The 26363-nt window shown below is 33.9% G+C and overlaps 1 protein-coding gene across 2 annotated transcripts in view; it reads left to right on the top strand.

Moving 5' to 3' along the window:
• The window catches only part of LOC123672967 (zinc transporter ZIP11), a 63710-nt gene that overhangs the window by 32739 nt on the left and 4608 nt on the right, over positions 1-26363 (top strand). For both annotated transcript variants that reach the window (XM_045607336.1, XM_045607337.1), the window contains exons 5-6: positions 11919-12017; positions 25640-25798. In XM_045607336.1, the coding sequence (XP_045463292.1) occupies positions 11919-12017; positions 25640-25798 (258 nt within the window). The remainder of the gene's footprint in view (positions 1-11918; positions 12018-25639; positions 25799-26363) is intronic.

A 26363-nucleotide genomic window follows, 5' to 3' on the forward strand; every position in this document is an offset into this window, starting at 1 on the left:
CATTAGAGACCATTGTACTACAGAGGAATATAGTTATCTCCAAAAGAATAAATTATTTACGTACCGAAGACACAGTTGTAACAGTTCATTTAAAACAATGTTGAAATCTTTCGGCGCAATTAGATACTCAGTCGGTTGGATTCTTCTGTGCTGTTTTATTTTTCTGCTCTTGAATGATTTGTCCAATATCACCTATAAGATATACAGAAAAAAAGATAACAATCAGTAATTAATAAATTTTACAGTGGATTTTTTCGAATTTAAAATACTACCTTGTCCTGAAAATTAAATCCTTGAACTACCTCTAGTATCTCACTAATATCGATATAGCTCCATTCATTTGCATTTTTATCAGCGAATAATAACCTACTACCAATTGTTCATGAACTACTGCAGCTTATATTTTGATTTTAATCAAGACCATTGCCCATATTCTAAAACTGAATCAAATGCAATTAATATTCATCTTTTATAAATAGGTTGTATTCAAAATGAGCGTTTTTATTTCGGAAATAATTATATATTTCTCTCAAAAGTAAAAAGATTGTTCCTATACTCACAGGTGTTCTATGTTCATAGGTTAACGATAGCAAAAATTACCTAGTCCTCTTTCGGAATCCATAAAATTCATAAAAACCAATTTTCGCATTCCAAGAGTACTCAATAGAGTATTTTCAACTTGTTCCGAAAAAAATTAAAATTCAGATAAAGATGTCATTTCAAAAATATCTACTTCTCAAAACAATTATGCAAAGATATCAAGCTGATTTTCAATTGTATAGAATTGCAAAGAATCTTGAAATTTTTACGCCCTGTAGTTGGGTAATGAAGCGTTTGCAGACTTATGGAAAAATAATCTTATTTTACCTTGAAAATACGCCCCTGAACACTTGATACTGAAGTTTGAATCTCCCGTATAATTCAGATTATAGGTGATTTCAATTGTTCAAAAATCAACTTTTATTACTCAAATTATTTGAAACGAAATCCGAATTGAGAATATATTAAAATATATTTCAGACCTTAAATCCGAGCTGATAATAGGCAAGATGTATACTTAGTAACCGTGCAGGAATTTTTTAGCTGTTAACCTGGTGGTCGGTTGGTTGGTCACCTGTCATAACATTTTTTTGACGCTCGGACCGATTGAGGTCTGAGGAGAATGATATTAAGTTTCTCTGCTTGAAGCTTATACAGGGTGGCCACTTTTTCAATGGGATTGTATTGGTAACTTTTAAACCATAAGAGTTAGAAGGTCGGTCAAATGGAGAAAAAGTTGCATGCATAGAAGCATTGTCAAGCAGTTCAAACAAATCGAGATTATCAGGGCCGGCTTTCGAGATATCATAAGAAAAGTAAATTATGTCATTTTGATTTTTCTTTTTTTCCCACTTTATTTCAAATATTATCAAAAAATGTTACAGGAACTTTTTATTCGACAGTAAATTATCCTCAATTTGACGTAATCAGATTTCGTATCCAACGTTTCGTACTCTCTGGGCCACCCTCAACCTCATTTTTTTCAATACGGACCTGCATATTTTATGACATTTTTCGAAATAACTTTTAACGCTGAATTCAACGATGTATCATACAATGTCATTCAAAGTAGATTTTCAGTTGATTTTGACCCTTATCCAATTTTCTTCGTGTCGGTTCTGTATTACCTTCATTTAGTTTAATTAACAATATGCAATATGCAATAAATTTCGATAAGAAAATCAACTTACCCATCTTGAACTAAATGGAACATATTAGAATCAAAGCAAGAAACCAGTATACTGGTTTCTTGGTTCTACTTTTATAATAATCATTTGAATATTTCAATTCATAATAATTAAACGAAAGTATCATTTAATGAAAGAAAAATCAAATGATTATTCGAAAGTAAATGAAAATTAATGAAGTAAGTGTTCGAAAAGTCCACCATTTTGTAAAATGCATTTTACGGTTCTGGAACCCATACTTCTTATTCATTTGCTTGTTTGGTCTCCTTGAATACCTTCCAAAACATTCTCAATTTTCTCGCGAGGTATCACTATTGTTGTATTTGTCATTTGAATCGTTGAAACAAATTACAAATTCGAACTTTATTATTATTACGATATAATTTTTGCAAGGCTTGGTATTAAAATTTAAAATCATTGTATTCGCGTCTCTTGACTATTTTATTACCAGCAGTTTTTGAAAAATTCCATTCACTGGCCACAGTTCTCGATTTTTTTTCTGGGTTCGATTGAATTTGGGTCAGAACATTGATATCGTTAATAGACTTGTTTTTTCTTACATAAACACCATTAAATTTGGATGAGGGTCAAAATCACCTGAAAATCAACTTTGAATGACATTGTATGATATATCGTTGAATTCAGCGTTAAAAGTTATTTCGAAAAATGTCATAAAATATGCAGGTCCGTATTGAAAAAAATGAGGTTGAGGGTGGCCCAGAGAGTACGAAACGTTGGATACGAAATCTGATTACGTCAAATTGAGGATAATTCACTGTCGAATAAAAAGTTCCTGTAACATTTTTTGATAATATTTGAAATAAAGTGGGAAAAAAAGAAAAATCAAAATGACATAATTTACTTTTCTTATGATATCTCGAAATCCGGACCTGATAATCTCGATTTGTTTAAACTGCTTGATAATGCTTCTATGCATGCAACTTTTTCTCCATTTGACCGACCTTCTAACTCTTATGATTTAAAAGTTACCAATACAATCCCATTGAAAAAGTGGCCACCCTGTATACCTATGGGTTTTTTACACGCTTATTCTAGAGAACATGGTGCTATCGTTTTGAACAAATGTTAGTCATTTTCGGATGTTGAGTCAAAAGTTATTTCTAACGACTAGTCCAAATTCAAATAAGATGAAATATTTTGTCGTTATTATATTGTTTTCGTTACTTGAGTGCTCACCAAAATCAATTCCACTCATATTTCCATATATTATTGATATATTTCAAAACGCTTACACAAAAAAAAATAATAAAACCACCTTAATGAACATTACTTCACCGCTATAAAACAAGTAGGAACCTAACCCACCAAAACAATATGGTAATGCTATGACAACATTTTCGGCATCAGAAATTGGATACATTTCGAAACGGCATATTAACAAATTGTTTAGTATTTTTCAAATCGTGTATTTCGCTTTTATATCACGTTACCAGAGCAAATTTCAAAATTTCCTTCTTGTAATAATAATGGCCTTTGTTAGCTACAATTAACATAAGAAGGAAAAATAAAATTCATATCGCAGAAAATCAATCACAAGAAGGAGTTCAGGTGGGTTATTCACCCCCTGTTTCAACATTCAAATCCCCTTATATTCAAGTTTATTGAGATTTAAAAATCAGAATGAAATGTGTCTAATATAATCCATTGCAATTTGACCGTTTCAGTCATAACATATTGTTTTTCCTGAAGACTCATTCATGATTATCATGCAAATGCTTGGAAATTGACTGGTAATATAATTTTCATAGTACCTACTATGGAGAAATTTGATCAGCAAAATTTTATATTTGTGGTATTATTATGATTGAATATTCTTGAACCTTGAACAAAGAAAATGAGGAAACAGATATTCAATGCATTTTTATGACTAGGGCATATTTTCCTTGCACCTAAAGTATATCACTCGAAATAATCGTAATGAGTAAACCAATTCTTTCGAAATATGTATTATATGAAATGGAAAGATTTCAATTTCATAAAAATAGTATCATATACAAGGTGCGGCACGGTGGGCGGACGTTTTTCAGATGGGCATAACTTTCCCCCACTGAGGACGAGAGAAGTGGGGAAGGTGCCGTTAGACTCGTGTGTTCCTAGCATTTATTTACCAGTTGTCGTCATGGAGCCTTGGACGGTGGAGCATCGTGTTTTCGCCTATGATAGTTTCGTCCGAAATAATGAGTCAGTCACGGTCGTGCAGCGTGAGTTTCGTCGCCATTTCCACATTCATCAGAATAGAGCTATTCCCTCTCGAAACACCATCCTTCGTTGGGTTGAATCACTTCGCAGACGTGGTGAACTGATCAACAGAAGACCAAGAGGACCTGTGCGAACAGTTCGAACGCCTGAAAATGTTGAACGCGTTCGACAAGCCATTCTTCGCAGTCCGTCGAGATCTGCTCGGAAACATGCTGCTGCACTTCGCCTCAGTGATCGTTCGGTGAGGCGACCGCCCACACAGCCAGAGCATAAATGGACGTTATTCGCCCTCTCTTCCCTGGTCGCCTTATTTCCAGGTTTGGCGATGTTCATTGGCCTCCCCGGTCCCCAGATTTATCCATATGCGATTTTTTCTTATGGGGACACCTCAAGGCTAGAGTATACGAGACCAAGCCCCGAACTCTGGACGAATTGAAAAGGGCTATTCGCGTGGAAGTTGCCCAAGTTGAGAGAGAGTCTACGCGAACTTCCAAGAGCGCCTCCAGCACTGCATCACCGATTTCGGCCACCACATGCCTGATGTGATTTTCCACACTTGACTGTCTCAAATGCTATTTCCTTGAGAATCTGATTCCGTCAATAAATGTGTTTTTGAGTAAAAATTAACGCTTTTATTATTTTTTTAAAACCATCCATCCTCCGTGCCGCACCCTGTATTATGTAACTAGAACGTTGAGGACATTTGATATTTTCCATAATGACAATGTCATTACTTCGGAAATAAAGTGTGTTATTATCCCGACTTTTGCCTATATGAGTAGGCCGTCAGCTTCTCACTCCTCGCTTAGAGGAACATTCACCCAATCCCAAATATTTAAAATATCAGAAGGGTAGAGCTCGGCCGTGTCCGGACCTTGAGGTCCCCCTGGTTCTCGTCGAACTTCTGGTCCTCTTACACGCGATCTCGCCGATCCTTGGACCTGTCCGTCGCCTCTTAGAAATTTTCTCACAGTCCTTGCAATACCTAAAAGAACATCTTTTTGCATTATATTACAAATATACTCACCAAGTCCTAATTGCTTGATATTTCTCTTGAGATTTGTGGGTACTATTCCAGTTGTTGAGATGAAAATGGGAATAGTTCTCGTTGATATTTCCAAGAACAATGGAGCAAAATTTCCCTTTTCACCTTTTCATCATTTTTTTCTTTAAGCTTTATCTGAAATTCGAGGTCCCTATATTTTGAAATTTTTTCGACCTCCTTTTGGCGCATGTTGTTGTTATTTGGTATTGCTGTCTTTTGATTTTTATCGACTAGTAGCATATCTGGTTTGTTGTGAGGGACTGTTTTATCAGTCAAAACTGTTCGATCCCAGTACAGTTTATAGCGTTCGTTTTCCAGGATGGTCTCCGGTTGGTACTTGTAGTATGACACTTTTTCAGAATGAATTAGTTCTAACATGGTTGCCAATTCTTGGTGTAGTATTTTTCCTACTGCATCGTGTCTCTTTTTATATTCATTTCCTGCAAACATTGGACATCCTCCCGTGATATGTTGGATTGTCTCATTCGTTGGACACCCATATCGGCATCAATCGTCAGTAATAGTTCGATCCTTAATGATATGCTCGCAGTAACGTTGAGATCACTTGATCTTGGATGGCTAAAAAAAAAACCTTCCGTTTCTGGATACATCGCACCTGATGTGAGCCAATAGTTCGACGCTTCAATGTCGACATGATCCTGGTTCACCTCGTTGAAATGTCTTCCATGCAGGGGCTTCTCTCTTCATCTTTACAGTTTTTCTTGGTTTGTCTGGTGGTTGTATGAAATTTGCTCCTTGTGAAGTTGTGAAGGTGTTGATTCCTCTGCTTCACACAGTATTTTGTAGATGTCTGATCTACTTTCTCGATCACTGATCTCTATTATTTTTATTTACCGATCGAAAGCAATAATTTGGAGGAGCAGCGCAGCGACGTTTCCAATTCTTGTCTGAGATCGATAGTCCTTAACTTCGAGATACTTATAGCGTTCATTGCATGATAGATACCACTTTTGACTTAAACTACAGAATAATTATCCAAAAAATTAAAATAGTCATTCGAGTCTTTAATGTCAATGCTTTGTTGGAGTATAATAGAAGTCGTTGTCTTGGTGATGAGAGTTTATTGATTGTAGATTGTCAAGGCGACAATAATTAACTGAATTCACCTATAATATAATTCAAAAATGAGCGATATCGAATCTTCTGAAGAAAAATAAATTCAAAGTGCTTGGGAAATCGGCTGTTCTGTAGTTATTCCCCAGAATTCTAAACTTCGTTACGAGGGTATAGTATATCCAAAGTCACATGAAGTTGTCCATAAAAACGCTTGACCAGATGTCCTTTTGAAGTGGATACCGCGATCCGCTAAATACCGGGGTTTATTCGAAAGTATTGTTAGGCAATAAATTCACTGGCCCCAAAAGGAATTTCTGGAAACTTGGACAACCCTTGTATAATCGAAATATTACGGCTTACTCCAAGTGACTTTCGATATACTGTACAGGGTGGGCAAATTTCGATGTTTTAGCACTAAAACTCTTAAACCAGAGGAGATAAAATCTGACCCTATTCTCGGTCTCTTTTTCTGTAAAACTATCAAGGGTAGTATTCATTTTTGACCACCTTCTTTTGTTTTCGAGTTATAAGCGAAAATTGGAAAAATGGCGATATCTAAAAACATTTACATCTCCGCTAATACTGCTGATAGAGTTCTGAAATTAAAACATTATACAGGCACTTTTTCATGTAGAATCCAGTGGCGTGCATATCTTCTCAAAAGGGTCTTTAAATACGAATCTATGACCCAAAGTTATGTTTTTTTTTAATGGGAACACTAGATTTCTGTGCCATTTTTTGAAAGCTTACTTTTTCCTAATTTCAAAAATATATATCATTATAACTTACCGTTCGCTGAACTTATTCATTTACTGTTCTGTATATCTTAGCAACCAGAAAAATAATCTAGCAATAAACGCGGTACTTGACTAATGTCGTTCTATCGTCCAAAAATAATATTCTCGAAGTTGAAATATCGTATGGTTCGAAAAAATTTAGCAGTATTCATGAATTATTGAATTCATTTTGAATATTTATTTATTTACTAGCATGGAGTATTATATATTTCTATGAAGTACCTATATCTAATCGGTATTGTATTTAGTCATTCCAAATAAACCAAATTTCTCACTTTACTTTTACGGATCCAATATACAGGGTCTTTCATTGGTGAATGTACATAGGTTAACCTGAGCTACCCTAGACGAGTCCAAAAAATCTATACAGGGTGAGTCTTTGACTTGTACATATATTTTAACCGAAGATTCTTGAGGTCAAAAGAAACACTTTTTTCATTTACCATTTTTTCCGATTCGGCCCTGTTAAAAAGATATAGCCATTTTAAATTTTAATAATGAGCTAATTCACCCCTGGTACCCGGAACACTGAAGTTTTCGCAAGTATAAGATATACAATTTGAACCTTGGAAATAAGATACTAGATTGGAAAAACCATCATAAACTCACTTTTAACATTCCATTTGTTGAACAAAGTAGTATTTATAATACAATAAATGAGTTATCCCAATTTCATTGACGATAAAGATTAAATGTTTTTCTGTTGATTATCCATTTCATTTTCGATAATCACAACGAATTGAGCTCGCTACCACCCATATTAGCTTAGCTCTGATATTCATAATTTATATCCATTCATTTATTATATCGCATTTATAATATATCGTTGTTTATTTCATTCCGTACAATTTAACCTCACATTCTCAAATAAATAATATTCATCTGAGTTCTAACACAGACTAACTACTCTAACTAGTAATCTGTGCTAGTAGTCTGTGGTTTTAAGTTTGAACCTCAAATTTCGAGTGTTGCAAATTTAAACACAGCAGTTCGAATAATCTATGTTCTAACCTAAAATATTCATTTACACTGTTGTTGTTATTATGATTTTGATATTATGCTATCATGAAATGAAAATCATCGAAGATTTGAAGAATCCCAACAGAATATTGAAGTTCCATACATATTTCCGAGAAATATAAAAACAATTTCCAAAATAATTGTGTGGATACAAAATAAATAAGTGTGCATTCTGATAGAAAGTAATTCCTTTATGAAATGAAACATTTGATTTGTTCCAACTATCTCATAAAAATAATGATCTGCTTCAATATTTTTGGAGCCATCAGTGTGAAAATATGGAAATGAAGTTTTATGGCTCTGTAATCAATGGAAAATGTTAGATTCCATTTGTAATCAAATTTGTTCTATAATATGTACCTACATTATAGCCAACTCTACTACTTGATTCTTCTTGATTTTGCCATTGAAAATAAATTCAATAATATCCACAGTTGAATATCCTGTTTCTTTCAACTCACCTATTTGTTTTCATATTAAAACAATTATGGCACTCTTGGAAGTATGTCAATCATATGCTCTAGGATGAATTCATGGAACAGCAAAAGAATAAAAGTATTTAATCTCAATCACATGAAAATTTGTCCAGTATGTACTTAGTGGTATGTTTCGATCTGAGTTTGAATGACCCTCGAAGAATACAGTATTGTTCGATAGCAGCAGTCTTTAGTGGGATATTGACTGTTGTCATTATAATAGGACTATTTTGTGAAAACTTTTTTGAACATTGGCTTGATGGATGATTTGGACTTTTCAAAATAGAATGTTGATTTTAATGAAGTATCTTCTTATTATAAGAGCTGTGTCAAAGCTCAGTAATTTGTAATCAAATAGAAGAGTTGAGGGGAGCTTATTCAAATAACTTCATTTTCAAACTAAGTTGGCTAGTACTTCAATTCTAAAATCTGAGACATGACATCATAGTAAATATTCATTTCTGTGGTTTTTTTTCCACAACAGAACAGAGTTGCATTTAGCCAAAGTACCCAATTTTTCGAATTTCACAGATAATTTTTTTTTTTAAGATCAAGTTACTCGAAAACGGCGCTTTGTAGGAGAAAATATGAAGAATACTTTTATTTTCCAAATTAGCCAAATATTGTTCAATGAACGTTCAAATTACTTTTAAGAGTTGGGTTCTTCGAATTTCTGGTATTTTTATGTGATGTAATGTTCATAATGAAGAAACTGAAAGATGTGTAGGGAATCTTGTGTTCGGAGAAGATGTATCACATCAAGGAAAAGCTATATTCCAAAAATCATTTCCTTCAATAGAACCATTTACGAGATATAGCTGAAAATCACTTTTTTTTATCGATTTTCAACAGCCTGTATCTTTGTAACCGGGCCGAATCGGAAAAAACTATAAAGGAAAAAAGTGTTTCTTTTGACCTCAGGAATCTTCGGTTGAAATATATGTACAAGTCAAAGACTCACCCTGTATATGATAGGTCTAATCATCCCCAATATTTTCAATTCTTTATAACTTTTGAACCACCCAGTAAATTTGAATGATATTTGGAAAGTAAAATTCACTTCATTAGGTTCATCGATTAATCTGTAAATTAATTAAAAAATTGAATCCCTATTAGAAAAATATGGAACTTTTCACAAGCTGAGATTCAACACCCTATATATATAGTGAAATAGTGGGATTAGATGGAAATATTCGGACAAAGCAACAAATTTTCAATTGGGATTACTAGATTTTAATGTGCCGCAGGTAATTCAACTCATCGAAAATTTCGGCCAAAAATTTAGTTCAATAGTGGAATTTCACTCAGATTAATAAACATAGATAGAGGAAGCATATGTCTTTTTCAGTAAGCAAATTATGTCCCCAACATAAACTATCAAATATGACATAAAGCGCGCAGAAATGAAAACATATCATAGAATGCACAACTTATGTCCCATAGTGAATCAACGTTTAATATCAACTCAATATATATTGAAATGAATACCTAAATATATCAGAAATTCAGAAAACAAACTTCGAGCGCGCTAAACGACGTCTGGCCACCGATGACACTAGGAGAGCAAAAATTGCCAAACCTTGGATTTCAGCCGATAGATACAGAAAATAATAAATATTCTGCTTATCATGAATTCGACAATTAGGAAAAATATCGGATTCCAAATATTCAAATTTGCATATTCAATCGGGAATCACTCTAATAAATATATTTCATTCAATATAATATACAGGGTGTTTCCTAAACATGCGGCAAAAATTCAGGGGGTTGTTCCTTGGACTATTTTAAGCATGTTTTGTCCTTGGATGATTTTTGAAGAACCTCTTTGTTTCGAAGATACAGGGCGAACAACATTTTTCATATTTTTAAAATTAATAATAGTTTAAATAAAAATGCGTACCGCACTGTGTTTACTAAGTAGGTACAATTTATTTTTAAATTTGTTTAACAACATTCCAATTACTAAAAACGGACTTAAACCCCTTAGATTATTTCCTATGGGGCCATCTAAAATCATTAGTTTATACCACTCCAGTAGAAAATGTGGAAGACTTGCGAAATCGGATCATTGCTGGGTGTAACTTAATAAGAAATGATCCTGGTGTTTTTGAAAGGGTTCGGCAGTCAATGAGGAGAAGATTGGATGCTTGTATGCTGGCTAGAGGTGGTCATTTTCAACAGTTTTTGTAGGTTGAGTTGAATTTTCATGTAATTTTTCATAATAAAATGTTATTATCTGAAATTTTGTTTCCCCTATATCTTCGAAACAAATAGGTTTTTCAAAAATCATCAAAGGACAAAATATTCTTAGAATAGTCCAAGGAACAACCCCCTGAATTTTTGCCGCATGTTTAGGAAACACCCTGTATATTCATAACGATATAGTAAAATTGCGGATTTGAAAATATATCACAATCCGACAACGTATTCTAATCATGTTGGGGATATGTAACAATTGCGTATACTCCCTCTATCTATGTTTATTACACTATGGTACAGACATTTTTTTGAGGTATTGGGGTTTGTTTTCAATTTTGAAATCGAACATAATGATGCATCATAAATTTTCGAATCAAGAATATGCTGATGTGTTGTTTGTGTTGTGTATGGTTTTTGTGACGGTAATGGTAGAGCGGATGTATGGGAATTCCAAACAAAATTCCCTAAAAAAAGATTACCACATCACTAATTTTTTTCTTCAGTTTTCGATTATATTCGTGAAAATGGTCAGTTTCCAACATCAAAACTGAATGATTCCCAAGAAATTTGTAACCTGAACATCGATGAAGACTTTCTTGAAATGATAAATGTTCATTTATTTGTGTTTAGTAATTTATTCATTGTAGCTTATTTGTCATAACACAAGCCATGCAGTTCTGGAAAATTTGTCAGAAATCAGGAAATACAAATATTCAATCAGCGAAACAAAAAATTTTCCAATTTAATTTCAATGTACGATTTTTCTGATAAGTTAGTAAAATTCCAGTATTGTACTAAATTTTTGGCCGAAATTTTCGATGAGTTGAATGACGTGCGGCACATTTAAATATACTAATCCTCCTTGAAACATTTCCGCTCTTTTCGAATATTTCCATCAAATTCCAATATTCCACTTACAGGGTGTGAAAAGTTCCATATTTTTCTAATACGGAACTAATTTTTTAAATTATTTCAATCGATGCAACTAATGAAGTGAAATGTGCGTTCCAAATATCAATCAAATATACTAGATGGTTCAAAAGTTATAAAGAATTGAAAATATTGGTGAATTCATAAACCATCCTGTATCTCGGCTATGGGAAGATATAACTTCCCTATCCTATATGGGGTTTTTGGATTCGTCTAGGGTAGCTCTACCTCGTTGTAACGTATGTACATTTACCAATGAAAAACAGTGAATACTGAGAATTATAACATTATTTCTTATTCGATGACAACTTATCATACCAGTTATATATCTACAGTTTGTATCTTTTTTGGTGGAATCGGTTAGTTTATGTCATCCTTACAAATTTATCGGATAATTTCAATTGTCATTAATTCTATGAATTTTCAGGAATCTTGCAATTGGAATAGGCATCCAGAATTTTCCTGAAGGTCTAGCGGTTGCATTGCCATTGCAAGCATCTGGATTTTCAACTTGGAAAAGTTTATGGTGAGTAAATTTTGAATGATTCTAGATTCTATAGTTCATATGGATTTTTATGGCTATCATAAAAAATGTATAATTTTTTTAATACATTTTTTATTACTCCGAACTTCCATTAATCAACAATTTATACCTGCAAATGTTGTAAATCGCGTGTTTTTTCTTCTGATTGCTCAAAAATTTCATAGTTCGATCAAGATATTGTTAATAATAAATGCTCATGTAGTAAATAACACAAACATGTGTTGAATGGGACCGCGGAAAAATTCGTTCGTGATAATGTCAGATATTAATTTCATGAAAAGATTCTATTTATGTTGATTTGTATTTTATGGGCTATCTACAGATGAAGAAGACACTTTTTCGTAATTTTTTTTGTTGCTACATCGGGTCTAAAATAAAAAATAAAGAACAGTTTCTTGAAGCGTTAATTCCGAAAGTTAGTGGAGGAATTGCTCTCACTACAAAATATTCATTTCATGGTTTTATAACATGTGCAAAAAAAAATTGCCAAATATCAATACCAAAATCAATATAGATAATTTTTATTTTGGTTTATTATTTTCAATGATAAATTTTTGTAATCGATCAAAGAAAACAAATTTTCACATTTTACATTGTAGAATGTATAAAATACAAAAATTGATGAAAAAATTAATGAGCACTGATGTGAAGTCAGGACCTTTTTGGACACTCTTTCATTTATTCTACAATTGTGACATTGGATACGATATAACGGTATATGGGGGTATATACACTGTCTCCGTAAAGTATGAAACAAATTCATTCTTAGCTAAACAGACCATTTCAATCTTTTTGAATGTAACACCCTGTAGTTTGTTACATTTGTAGATTAATAAAAATGAGCTCTTTCCAAACATGTTTGGTACTGGTCTAGCAGACAGAATATGAAAGACATTATTTCTTATCAATTTAAAAAAAAACATAGTCGTCTAGTTTTTTTTTTTTGAAATGTCATTATTTGTTTATTGCCGCTAGACAATGAGTACTTTTGATAATATTGTTTATTTAACTAATAAAGAATATTACGCGTTACTTTATGAGCACACACAAAACTATTGTATTTTGTCCATCCTGTACCAATTGCAATCAACATGTGATATGTGATACATTTTTGGAATCAGCTCAGCTAGAGTAATCGGAAAATTGACACAAAATGAGGGTATTCCATTAAAAAAAATGACGGTGACGTCACTACTCGAAAGTAATTCACCCTTTATATTTGATTATTATTTTAAAATACGGTAAATTAAAATAAAGAATCGACGTTTTTCAGGATTATTTCTCAAAATCTTCTTAAAATGATCTGTTTAGCTAAAAATGAATTTGTTCCATACTTTACGGACACAGTGTATGTGGTCTCCAAAATCGCAACTGGCGAATGGAAAAATGATTTCTTTATTTTTTTCAATATTCTTTTAATTTTCTGATGACAAAATTTTGTTTTGAAATTGCTATTATTTAACTATTCACAAAATTTTTTTTGTTGATTTCTATATGAATTGTCTATAGTTCTATTTTTGCAATATACACGTGAAATGTCATCCCGATCGAATATATTGTTACGGAAATATAGGGGATTCATAATTTAATATTCATCTTGAATTTTCTGTTCTCATGAAGTGATCAGCTTGAAATTTGATACGAAACTTGAAATTTTTATGTCTTATCAACATTTTTCCGGGTTATGCTGGAATTGTTTTCTTTTTTAATCTCCTCCACCTTGATTCAACAATATGTAAAACCATGTCGCAATATATGAGAATGTACTTTTTGAGCGATCTTTGAGCGAACTCTTTAATTTCTTCACAATATATCTGTGATTTATGGTCAAATTTATAAATGGTAATTCGTTTCTCGCAAAAGAATTGATGATATGTTCAATGTACAAAGCACTGATATATTTTTAAAATGTTTGTGAAAAATCATTACAAAATAGGTAAAACTATAATTTTGTGACAAAATAATCGACCATCATACTGTGCTGCCCTCTAATTATATGCTTCGTAAAGAGAAAGAAGAGGAAATGAATGTACAACTTCGTACACCGTCCAAAGTTTGGTCATCGCAGGAACGCTAGAGTGGAAATGAATGGTTACCTAATATTTCACTGATACGCGGAAAGCCACGTGGTGGTAATCCTTCTTAATGGGCTTCTTTATGATTTCATCTAAAACATAGAAAATTCAAAAAGAAAAAAGTTTACTTACCTATTATTTTCCTGACTACGAAACCGTTTAAGTTGCGATTTGACTGTTCATATACACACATCGTCAATCGTCTTGCCCCTACCTAGGTTTCTCAAGAAATAAACAATCTTTGTTCTGGAAATGGAAATGAGATGAATATTTTCCTCCATTTCAACTGCAATATATTTGGTAGAACATCGTTGTTTGTTACTCTGTGTTTCATGCAGGATGTGACAGAATAGGAAAAATAAGAAAAAATCTAAATTTATCGATTATTTATTTTTGATTGATTATAGTTCTTTCACAACTGAATTCAATTTCACTTATCCGTATTATCACCTCTATTTTCAATCAACTGCCCTATACGCCTGACATCCCACGAATCAAGTCATTAATGAAATAATCAGACATATCGGTCTATTATATTCTTCCTGAAGGCTTAAACTGAATTCCTGAAAAATCCCCAACACACAAAATTGTGTGTTTGGCGATTGGTTATTGCTCTCCCTTAGTAATCCCATACATGCTCAATTGGATTCATGTCTGGTGAGTTTGCTGGCCAGTTCATTCTGTGGATATTGTTCTCTTGATGAATGTTTTGAAACCTTCGTGTGCGGGTGGAGCGTTATCACCCTGATCAATGAAATTACCCCCAAATTCGTTGCGCAGAGGAACAATGATTGGTTCAATGATGTTTTCTACGTAGATGGCATCAGTTATTGTTTTTCAACGATAATAAGAGGGATACGGCGACGGAACAATATACTCCCTAGCACATTATTGATCCGCCTCGAAAGGGCACAACTTCCTGGGCGAAATTGAGTCTCTCTAGTCTGCCTGGACCTCTCCAAACCCTTTGTAAACCGAATCGTGACTTGTCCGAAAAAAGTACGTTGCGCCATTGTGGTAAAAGACAGTCTTGGTGGTATTCTGCTCATTACCGACTGGTAGCTGCGTGTCCCGATGATAGCCGAGGTACTCTTTGAGGCCTTCATGCCCTAAAATTTGAGGAATGCAACCGTCTCCTTGTGGTACTTATAGTACCATAAGGAGACGGTTGACGGTTGAGAACCTATATGTATGTAAAGGAAAATGAAAGAGATATAGTGAAACTATCAAACTTTCATGCTTACAACACCAGAAATCAGGACATATTGTATATCCCAAAATATCATGCCAAAAAGTTTGAATTTTCTACCATATATCAATACATAAAAGTCACTTACAATCACTTACCGCATAGTATTCAGTCTCTTAGTCTAAAGACATTTAAAAATGTTGATGAGGAAATGTTATTATTCGGTGAGCGATTACCTTTCTGATGTACTAATTAGTGAGTTTTGTTCAAACTGCCAATGTTAATTCTCTTGACCTATCCTATACATTTATTTGTCAAAAAGGATCAATAAATATTATTATTATTATAGATAACCGCCTTGGAAATCCAGGTCCGGGTTAACAAAAAATTATGAATCGTTTGAATCCTTGAAACAACTTCCTTTACATCGGAATCTGTTTTAATATTCGGAAACACCACTAAAAACTAAAGTGGGACGTGTACTTCAAATTTCCGCGCAGACAGTTTTACTGCACAAATTTTCAACATAAAAGTGAAGTTTTTGAGAACTTGGATACCTGAAAGTGGTTTGAAGTGACGTTTAACAATGAATTATCAAAAATATTGAATCCATAATTATTTCAACATTACTTTGTAATTCATTTTCACATTGGTTTTCCTTTTTATAGCTGTATACCATTTCAGTTTTAATTTTTGAGTTACTCTCTCGTCGTTTCTCATAACTGCCCGTTTCAACGTAAACGTGAAGTTTTTAAGAATTTGGTTTGCTGGAAGTGTTTTAAAATAACTTTTAGTGATGAATCTATAAGTTAGTTATTGAGAGCATAATCCCCTTTTGTGTGTAAAGTCTATTGTTTTTTTTTTAGCGGATCCGTTTTCACTACTGCGAATAATCATCAAATTTCGTATTCAATCAAGTAGGTTGACAACCATCACTTTGACAGAAGACCATTGTTGTTTAGGATAATTCAGATCATATTCATAGTTTCCTCATGTTATCAGTGATTTAGTGTTTTTTTGAATTAAAAAAATGCCTTATGCATTTTTAAATGGGGAATATGCCGACATTATATCTGTTTATGGTTTTTGTTGAGGAAATGGAGTAGAAGCTTAAAGGGAGTATGAAAGGCGATTTCCTGACGGAAGAGTACCGAATAATGAAACATTTGGGGAAGTTTCCAATTACATACGAAGACATGGGCGATTTCCAACATTGAAATGTAATGAAAATCATGAAAGGAGACAGTTCGAAATAATCCACAAATAAGTACCGGAAGGACTAGTAATGCCCTTAATTCCTCATACCATAGTTCGGAGTAGATTGAAAAAACATCGCCTTTATCCTTTTCACATTCAAAAAGTACAGAGATTAGAAAATGCGGACAATATTCCTAGAATGAACTTCAGTAGATGGGTACTAGGACATCCTCAAATATTGAATAGATGTCTGTTCACAGATGAAGCCCAATTAACGCGTGATGGTGTTTTTAATTCTAGAAATCATCATATCTGGGCAACAAAAAATCCATTTCTCACAAGACAATCTCATTCTTAACATAAATTTTCCTTGAACGTATAGTGCGGTGTTTATAATAAAATAATAGGACCATATTCTCTACCTGCACGTTTAACTGGCGAAGTAAACATGGAATTTTTGGAAAATGTGTTACCAGTTTTGCTCCATGATGAGAATGTGAAGACTGCTGGCATATACATTCAGCACGATGGTGCATCGCCACATTATAGGCTAATCGTTCGAGACTTTTTAAATAACAATTTCGGTAATTCATGGATTGGTCGGGAGGCCCTCTTAATTTGCCTTCAAGATCCCCTGATTTTAATCCCGTGGATTATTATGTCTGGGGTCACATGATATCGTTGGTTTATTCCTCTGAAATCAATACTCGGGATCAGCTAATCAGAAAAATAGAAGAGGCTAGCCAGAAAATTGATAACAATCCAAATGTGATTCGGAAAGCAATTTGAGATATTAAGAAACGAGCAAGAAAATGTCCAGATCAAAATGGAGGACATTTCGAGCCGTTTTTGTAGTTATTTTTCTAATTATTTTGTTATTATGTTTTTTTTTGTTCATTCTTGTTTCAAAATATACGATATCAACCTAATGCAACTCAATTATCAATTAATAGAAACTAAAATAGTAAACAGCTATAAAAAGGAAAACCAATGTGAGAAGAATTACAAAGTAATGTTGAAACCTTCACTTGAGTTTTTTAAATCATGTAGAACCATTTCTAGAGACATTGCCAGTTGTACGCTACGTAGATTGTTTGTATCAGCATGATTATGTAATTGATAGGACGCTATTTATCCAACAGGATTCAGGTTTTTACAAAAATTAAGTGATGCTTTCACATAACAACTGAACGAAGTAAAAAGTTATTTGACAATTCTGGCACCAGCCTACTACTCAAACAAAAAAATAAAAAGGAAGTTAAAATTTGCGTAGCTAGACTCCATAATTTTGTAGAGTGTGATACATTGAGCTCAAGATCAGGTAGCTTGAGCAACTTGAGCTTGCCTTGAAATCAACTCGAGTTCAAGTTGAGTAGTCAACTACTACTTGGCTAGAAATTGAGTTGATTTCGTGTCAAGGTCAAGCTACTTGAGCTTGAACCAAGTAGCTTGAATATCAATCCAAGCCGTGAATCCCTAATAAGAAACAAATTGACTATCGTGTCTCTGAAACAATGGAAAACAGAAAAATTTGATGCTACCATTAGAATCTTCATGTTATCTTCAGTAACAAATGAGTTATACAGAAAAAAAAATCTCGATTTTTAGTTTTTTGAAGATATCTCGGGAACCATTTCAGATCTGTTCATACCTCATACACCCATCCCTGAATAAATCAAGTTTTTGTAATTTAAGCATGTATTTCTAATGGTTTTGATATCCCTGTTGTGTCCCTCTATATAGTTCTAACCCTGAATATCTCTTTCTCACAATCAGTAATTTCCATATCTTCCAGAAATTTTAATTCTTTAATGTACGGAGTGAACACTGCTGTGATTAGAGAAAAGAACTCAGTATGGAGAAAAAAAGAGTTCCCACAATAATACAGGGTGACCCATAAGTGGCACGTCACAGTGACACCGGAGGTAGGTCAGCTAAAGAGGGACCTAACCAGCCTAACATGACCCCAGTAAAAGTTGCATGGTTTTCGAGTTATTACCAAATTACGTTTTTTAGTGAATTTTCACCTTTTTTAACAAGGTCAGGGTCAGAATTCTGCTGGAAAGCTCTCGAAGCTTATTTTTTTTGTTGTAATGGAATCTTAAATAGTTATTTAAGATGACATGAGTATGATTCTGTCAAAAAGTTATGTGGATTTCCGTAAATTAATGGATAAATCTTGATTTCAATTGCTAGCAAAACGAGAACTTCGACTTTGGACACCTGCTGTGAAAAAAAAATCCTTGAAACAAAACGACCAAGTAACATAAAAAAATTGGGCATTTTAGACAGATTTAGAAATGGTACAATACACGAATCTTATGCCCATAAAACTAGGTATTTTCATCATTTTACCGATGCCCTACTTAACTAAGTTGAAACTAGGAACCCCGCTATCAGGTAATTTTGCCGCTTGCTATGACATTACATTTGATACCGGGCTTTGTTATTATTTGTTAAAGTCACAATAGGGAAAAAGATGGATTAGGGGAAGCGAAAAAGGAATATTATTGAAAAAAAAGGTAAATTAATTAAAAACAGACTTAACTTTCGATTATTTATTTAATTCTTAAATATAACAGGTGGATTGGGCGATTAGGACCCATACTGTGGCCACCGCGATCCCCGGATTTGAATCCACTGGATTTTTTTTATTGGGGATGTTTAAAGGACAAAGTGTATGCAAAACCAATAAGAAGCGAGGAAGAATTGCGTGAACGCGTATTCGACGCAGCCCGGACCATATCGGAAATTAGTTCAAGAAAATTGAATCGTAATTTTATAAAACGGTGTCATTTATGCATTAGAGTCCGAGGGAAACAGTTTGAACATTTACTGTAAGTTAGATTCAAGAATTAAATAAATAATCGAAAGTTAAGTCTGTTTTTAATTAATTTACCTTTTTTTTTCAATAATATTCCTTTTTCGCTTCCCCTAATCCATCTTTCTCCCTATTGTGACTTTAACAAATAATAACAAAGCCCGGTATCAAATGTAATGTCATAGCAAGCGGCAAAAATACCTGATAGCGGGGTTCCTAGTTTCAACTTAGTTAAGTAGGGCATCGGTAAAATGATGAAAATACCTAGTTTTATGGGCATAAGATTCGTGTATTGTACCATTTCTAAATCTGTCTAAAATGCCCAATTTTTTTATGTTACTTGGTCGTTTTGTTTCAAGGATTTTTTTTTCACAGCAGGTGTCCAAAGTCGAAGTTCTCGTTTTGCTAGCAATTGAAATCAAGATTTATCCATTAATTTACGGAAATCCACATAACTTTTTGACAGAATCATACTCATGTCATCTTAAATAACTATTTAAGATTCCATTACAACAAAAAAAAAAAGCTTCGAGAGCTTTCCAGCAGAATTCTGACCCTGACAATGTTAAAAAAGGTGAAAATTCACTAAAAAACGTAATTTGGTAATAACTCGAAAACCATGCAACTTTTACTGGGGTCATGTTAAGCTAGTTAGGTCCCTCTTTAGCTGACCTACCTCCGGTGTCACTGTGACGTGCCACTTATGGGACATCCTGTATATGCTCCAGACGAGAAGCATAAGCAGGAGGTACTCCAGCAAACTTGAAATAAACATCTCCTAATTTATGCACCCCAGCTTTTGTGCCAAGGGGATTACCCGTGTCAAAATCGTCGAAATAGACAAATAATGCTAATACTGTATTACTTCTATAATTATTCTTAATTTTTCCCACTAAGCAGTGTTGGAAATGCTCGAAATATTGTCACCATTTTCTTCATAATTCATGTAGTTGAGCATATTAGAAAGAATATTCGGGAGGTCCAGAATGAGGTATAATTTGCCGTTCACACTTTTTCATAGACACACCAACATTGCCACTAAGATTTTTGTTATCTTAAATATTACCAATGCAATAATTATCTGGTTTTATGAAATAGCTGTTTTGCTCTGAATATTTTAGCCGTTTATATTGTTTTGAAGCTTTCAAAGGGGTTTGATAAAACGATATTGTTTCCTTCTGAAGCCGAATAAATCAATGTTTCAAAAATATTGTCTATTAATTCAGAAGTATTATCAACAATTTTTTGGACTATTGACCGAGGTTATGAATTATTTTGATGCAATTGTCCGATGAATTTCTAAATGAATATTTCAATACTCATTGATTCATGCTTTTGATGCAACCCCAAGGTACCGCATGAACACCTTTTGAAAAAACTGGACCACTTAGGTATTCGAGGACAACTTCTCTCCTGGATTCTTAGCTTCCTTTCCAACCGAACGTTCAGGGTTCGCGCTTAGTGGAGTACCTCAGGGGCCAGTTTCAGGCCCTATACTATTTCTCATTTACATATCCGATCTACCAAGAAATATAAAGTCTTTTTGCTCCCAATTAGCTGATGACACCAAATTATACATATAATGACCCGACAATAGCAGGCAACAAGCTTCAGCAAGATCTTGATTTTTTGTTGCGATGGTGTGAGAAGTGGCATCTGCCACTGAATTTTACAAAATGTGTGGTCCTACTCTTAGGTGCTCGAAATCCCCGCCAGACATATTTTTTGAATGGCCATTTCATCTCAGCTGTTAGTAGCCATTGTGATCTCGAGGTGATTGTGATGGAGAATTTGGGATGGTCGGATCATATATTTTACGCCACGAATTAAGCCAAGAGATCTTTGTTCTTGATTCATAAGGCGTTTGGTAGGTGTGCCCCCAGACCTGGACTTGGAGTACGCTGGTCCTGTGTGGAGTTCGGTGTTGAGCCGTGACCTGTCTTTGCTGGAGAATGTCCAGCGCCGAGCTACGCGACTGCCCTATGGTCCCGCACGTCCATCATATTCCGAGAGGCTTGCTATTATGGATTTGCCAACTTTCGCTGATAGGAGAGCTCGAGATGACCTACCGAGTCCTACATAACTTTTGGGGTGTTAATCTGAACCATCTGTTCGATATGAATACTGACCGGAGACTACGTGGACACGCTTAGAAGCTGAAGAAGGAGAATTTCAGGACCGTGCAGAGGTGGCATTTTTTGGTGAACTGGGTGTTTGATACTTGTACAGTTTGCCTTCATCAGTGGTTGGTTCAGTGACTGTCAACGCGTTCAAAAACGGTTATGACGATTGGTTACATCGTGTGTGAATTTCTTTTAAATTTTTATTCTTTCTCTTCGAATGCTACTTTTCTTTGGACTTTTTGTTGTTTGTTTCAATATTGTATGCATATATGCATTTTTTTTATTTTAAAGGCATTGTCTAAACGTAGAGAATTAACAGACTTGCATAGCATAGAAAAGAGTTGAAACATTTGAACTTTGAACATATTTTAAAAATAATTGTAATCTTTATATAAATCTATCTTCTAATGAAGAAGAAGAGGAGAATAATATGAATCTAATTACGCTTTTGGGGTGCCAACTTCACACGTAATTTCGAAAGGTAGATTTTTTGGGTTTCTGGGGGGTGAACAAATGAAATTATTGGGTGGACAAACGTGTACGTGTCAGCCCTGAAATTAGCCAAATGTTTCTATACTTTTGTTTGCTTCCCCCTACATTTTTTCAGTAATTTTTATGGTTGATATGATAGTCGTAACGTATCATAGAAAGTAATTATCGTTTTAGAGATATAGAGCAAAGTTGGTGTGGGAAACCCTACGTTTTTCAACGTGAAGAATAAAATTAGATCTGAGCCTTAGTATTTTAACAATATGTATATACCTACTCCATATTTTTATATTTTCCAATTTTTTGTATATATTTAAATGAGGGGCACTTGATTCCGTTTCTAACTCAAATTGACAGAGCGATATTGGAGGTAGTCTAAGAGCCCGTTCACATGACAAGCGCTCAACGCGTGTTTTGACAACGCGCGTTTCCGAGTACATGAATTTTCTTCGAAGCGTACACATGCCAACGCGCGTTTTTATGGAGCGCGCGTAGAGCGCTGTTCTAGCGCTTGACCGTAGTAAGCGCGCGTTGGCTCACGCTTTGAGATCATAGGTTTCTAATGTAACCGTTCTGATGAGCGCGCTTGCACGAGCTGATAGATGCCAGAGACGTATTTGCGTTTATTCCTTCGATCCGTTCGGTCAGAAATATTTCAAAATGGAATTATTCATAGATGAAATTGAGAATTGTTCTGCAATATGCGACATGACATGTAGTGTATATTCAGATAAAAACTCAAGGAGACGGGCTTGTGAAGAACTCGTCATCATATCCTGTGAAGGAGATGCTAATGAAGAAAAAAATGTATTATGTGACCACATTAAAATGATAATAGTTCTTTATTTAGAAATCATGAGATACACGTAGGACAAATACAAATGAAGGGAAATAGTATCGAAATAACATTCACCTACCACTTAACAGCAGAAATCTTCTATACTATATGGTTCTAATTATAATTATTTATTTCTTTGATTTCATCAAGCAGTCTATTAAAAAACTTTAAACAACTGTATTCTACCTGCTGTATCCGTTGGAGGAAATATGGATTTTCTATAGACATCGGGATATTTTAGCAACGTTTTTATTCAAATTATCATCTGTCTAATTTGAAAAATTTATATCTCCGGAAGTACGCGTCGGAGCATAACCATATATTGCATGTAGATTACTATTAGCGATGTTATAAACTGTGGAAAAATTATTGACTACCCTTGGGATCCAGGGGTAGTTTTTTCAACCCTTAAATTTCGAAAATTCGTATCTCCGGAAGTTCGCGTCGGAGCATAACCATATTTGGAATGTAGATTACTTTTAGCGATGTGAATTATATGTAAAAAAATCATCGACTTCCCTAGGGATCAAGGGGTTTCTTTCCACCACCTTTTAGGTATTAATTCAGTAGTTGAACACTACGATACAAAGAAAGTCGACGAAGTTGCCAACGGATGCTGGAATTTCTCTGTCTTGAAAGATATGCTATGTTTCTATGTAACTAGAAAAAGTTACTCTAGTTCTATTTTCATAAAATGAGTGTTTTTTTACTGAAATACATGTTTTCAATTGTTTTTCAAATACGGCTCAGTAAAAAGCCAGTTCTCAGTTTTAATTGATGAATAATAGAAACTATTCGTTCTATAATTACCTATCAAAACTTAAAAAAAGTTCAATTTTCAATGCGGTAACGCGCGTTCAGCGCTTGGCAAGCGCGTACCATGTGAACGGTATCCAATTATCCAGCGCTCATTCAACGCGCGTTGAGCGCTTGTCATGTGAACGTTCTCTTAGAGTAATAAACATACATATATATTTTTACATGTCCCCAACATGGTTAGATTAAGTTGTCGGATTGTGATGTATTTTGAACTCCACCAATTTCACTATATCGTTATGAATGTATATTATATTAAATGAAATATATTTGAGTGATTCCCGATTGAATATTCAAATTTGAATATTTAGAATACGATTTTTTTTCCTAATTGTCAAATTTATAGTAAGCAGAATATTTATTATCTTCTCTATGTACCTGCTGAAATACAAGGTTTGGCAACTATTGCGCGCCTAGTGCCATCAGTTGTTTCACGTTTTTTGGCGAGGTTGAAGTTTGTTTTCTGAATTGAGCATAGACGTTGAATGGAATATGGAATTGAGTGGAATGTATATAGTGCTCCACAAAAGTTGAGCAAAAAAAAAAAATTAGATAAGTGAGTCAACATTTTGATCTACCATATTTGAAAAATTGCTGAAAAAAAATTGAAACTTTTGAAACAGTCTCGAAGCTCTGAATTTCCTTAACTTTACTGGAGCAGAATACGTCTATGGAATTGTGTGAAATATCATATCACTGATATATTTTCATTTCGCAGACAAGTTTTTACTTAAGCGATTTTGTCTACTACTGAATCTGCAGCTGTCGAAATGCGTATTCTGCTATGACCGTATAATTTGTAAATAACGTTAGTTCTGTCAATGAAGTTATTATTATCATTATTTCCGCGCCCCTTATATCAAATCTGATATTTCAGTTGGAGACAAAACTCGCTTACTGAAAATGACGTATGCTCCCTCTATCTATGTGTATCACTCTGAGGAGGTAGTCTACGAACTTCCAAGAACGCCTTCAGCAATACATCGTCTAAACGGTCACCGAATAAAAATGCAAAGGAGTAAGATCAGGGCTCCTTGGTGGCTCATAATAGACGGAACAATGGTGGAAAGTACGGTCCAGTAAGATTTCCACTAATAAGCCCTGATCTTACTCCTTTGGATTTTTATGCCTGGAACACATTAAAAGTCAAAGTTTACAAATACGCGTTCAAACCCGAGATGATCTCAAGCGCGGTCTAAGGGGGGGGGGTCATCATGAAGAAACCTGCACATATTCAAAGTCACCCAACTGAGTAAAGCGAAACTTACAAAATAAATACTTCCCAACCGAAAACAAGCAGCTAGTACAAAAGTTCATATGTCACTAAATGGGATAGTTTTTGCTGAAAAGAAAACATCATTCATTTTCCATCGATAAATCTATTGAAACAATTTGATTGATATTGTTCAACTAAGAATCGTAATGTTTATCGGCTTACCACACCCAAAGTAAGACATTTTTGGCACAAAAAATTCTTGTGTTATATACAATTTCATGTTTTTTGAGATATGTAATCAAATTTGATACGGCAACAAGGATAACTGTACTGTGATTTATTTTATAAAAAAATTTAGATATTTCGTGAAAACACAAAATGTTAAATTGAAGAAATATCGTCAATATTTCGACCATGTGTTAAATGAGATTTTTTGTTGAAAATCACTTGTAGAATTCCGCCTTGAAGTTTTGGACTTTTTAAAGTAGACACCCTGTATAATGAATGAAAATTCATTATCCAATGAAATGAAGAAAAATTAATTTCCATAAATTCAAATATTCCAGAGAAAAATCAAATAATAAAATCAAAGGTTTACCTCAAAATGGCCTGAAAGAGCCATATTCATCTTTCTTTCACGATTATGAAACGAAATAAATTGTTTACGTTAACCTACTCTCATAATTTAACATCAGAGCCACTTGACTTTTTTTTTTCATTTCCAAAGTTGAAGTATTCATGCTTTTTTTTTTTAATAGTTAATACATAATCAGAAATAATGAACTAGAATGCAACGGAATGATCACAAAATATATTTGTTGATAAATACAAATTTTACAGGTATGGACAACTTAGCGGTATGGTTGAGCCTATATTCGGAGTACTTGGGGCAATGGCGGTTGCTTATGCTCGACCTGCCCTTCCCTATGCTTTAGCATTTGCAGCAGGAGCGATGATATATGTTGTGATCGACGACATAATACCAGAAGCTAACACAAAGTAAGTTGATACAAATAATCTGGTATAGTTGCTTATTCAAGAAACTGTTTTTTGAAAAAAAAAAAAACTAGCCCATGGAATTTTCCAATTCTGTCTACAATTATAGTTCAGTAAATAAAATTCCTTTCTTATACTTATGCTCTTTTTTTGTTGCAGTCCGACTATTAGAGTAATCTTCATACAATCTTTTAATCATTAGTACTATTTCGTTTTTTTTTTTAATGAATATCATTTTAAGAACTGTTACGACGAATCTTTTAACGAATTGGCAACTTTTATATTCCTCGATCTGTTGATAAGTTCTAGCTTTCGAAATATTTTCTGTGATTTAGATTTTTTTTAAATTGGTATTAACTGAATAGTTTTCTGCAACACTAATTTCTTATTCTCCGTTGAAGAAGTCTTCGTTTAGCTTGAAGGTAAGGATTCACGTTTCGTTATTTACATTTATGCTGAACGGCTCTGGAATTATACTTTTCTGTAGGAAATTATTCGTCAAATGTAAGTAGCGTATTTTGAGTAACATAATCAACGACTATTTTGTTACTTCAATAATCATTTGAAT

This window comes from Harmonia axyridis, chromosome 2 (genome assembly GCF_914767665.1).
Source record: "Harmonia axyridis chromosome 2, icHarAxyr1.1, whole genome shotgun sequence".
Lineage (NCBI taxonomy): Eukaryota > Metazoa > Arthropoda > Insecta > Coleoptera > Coccinellidae > Harmonia > Harmonia axyridis.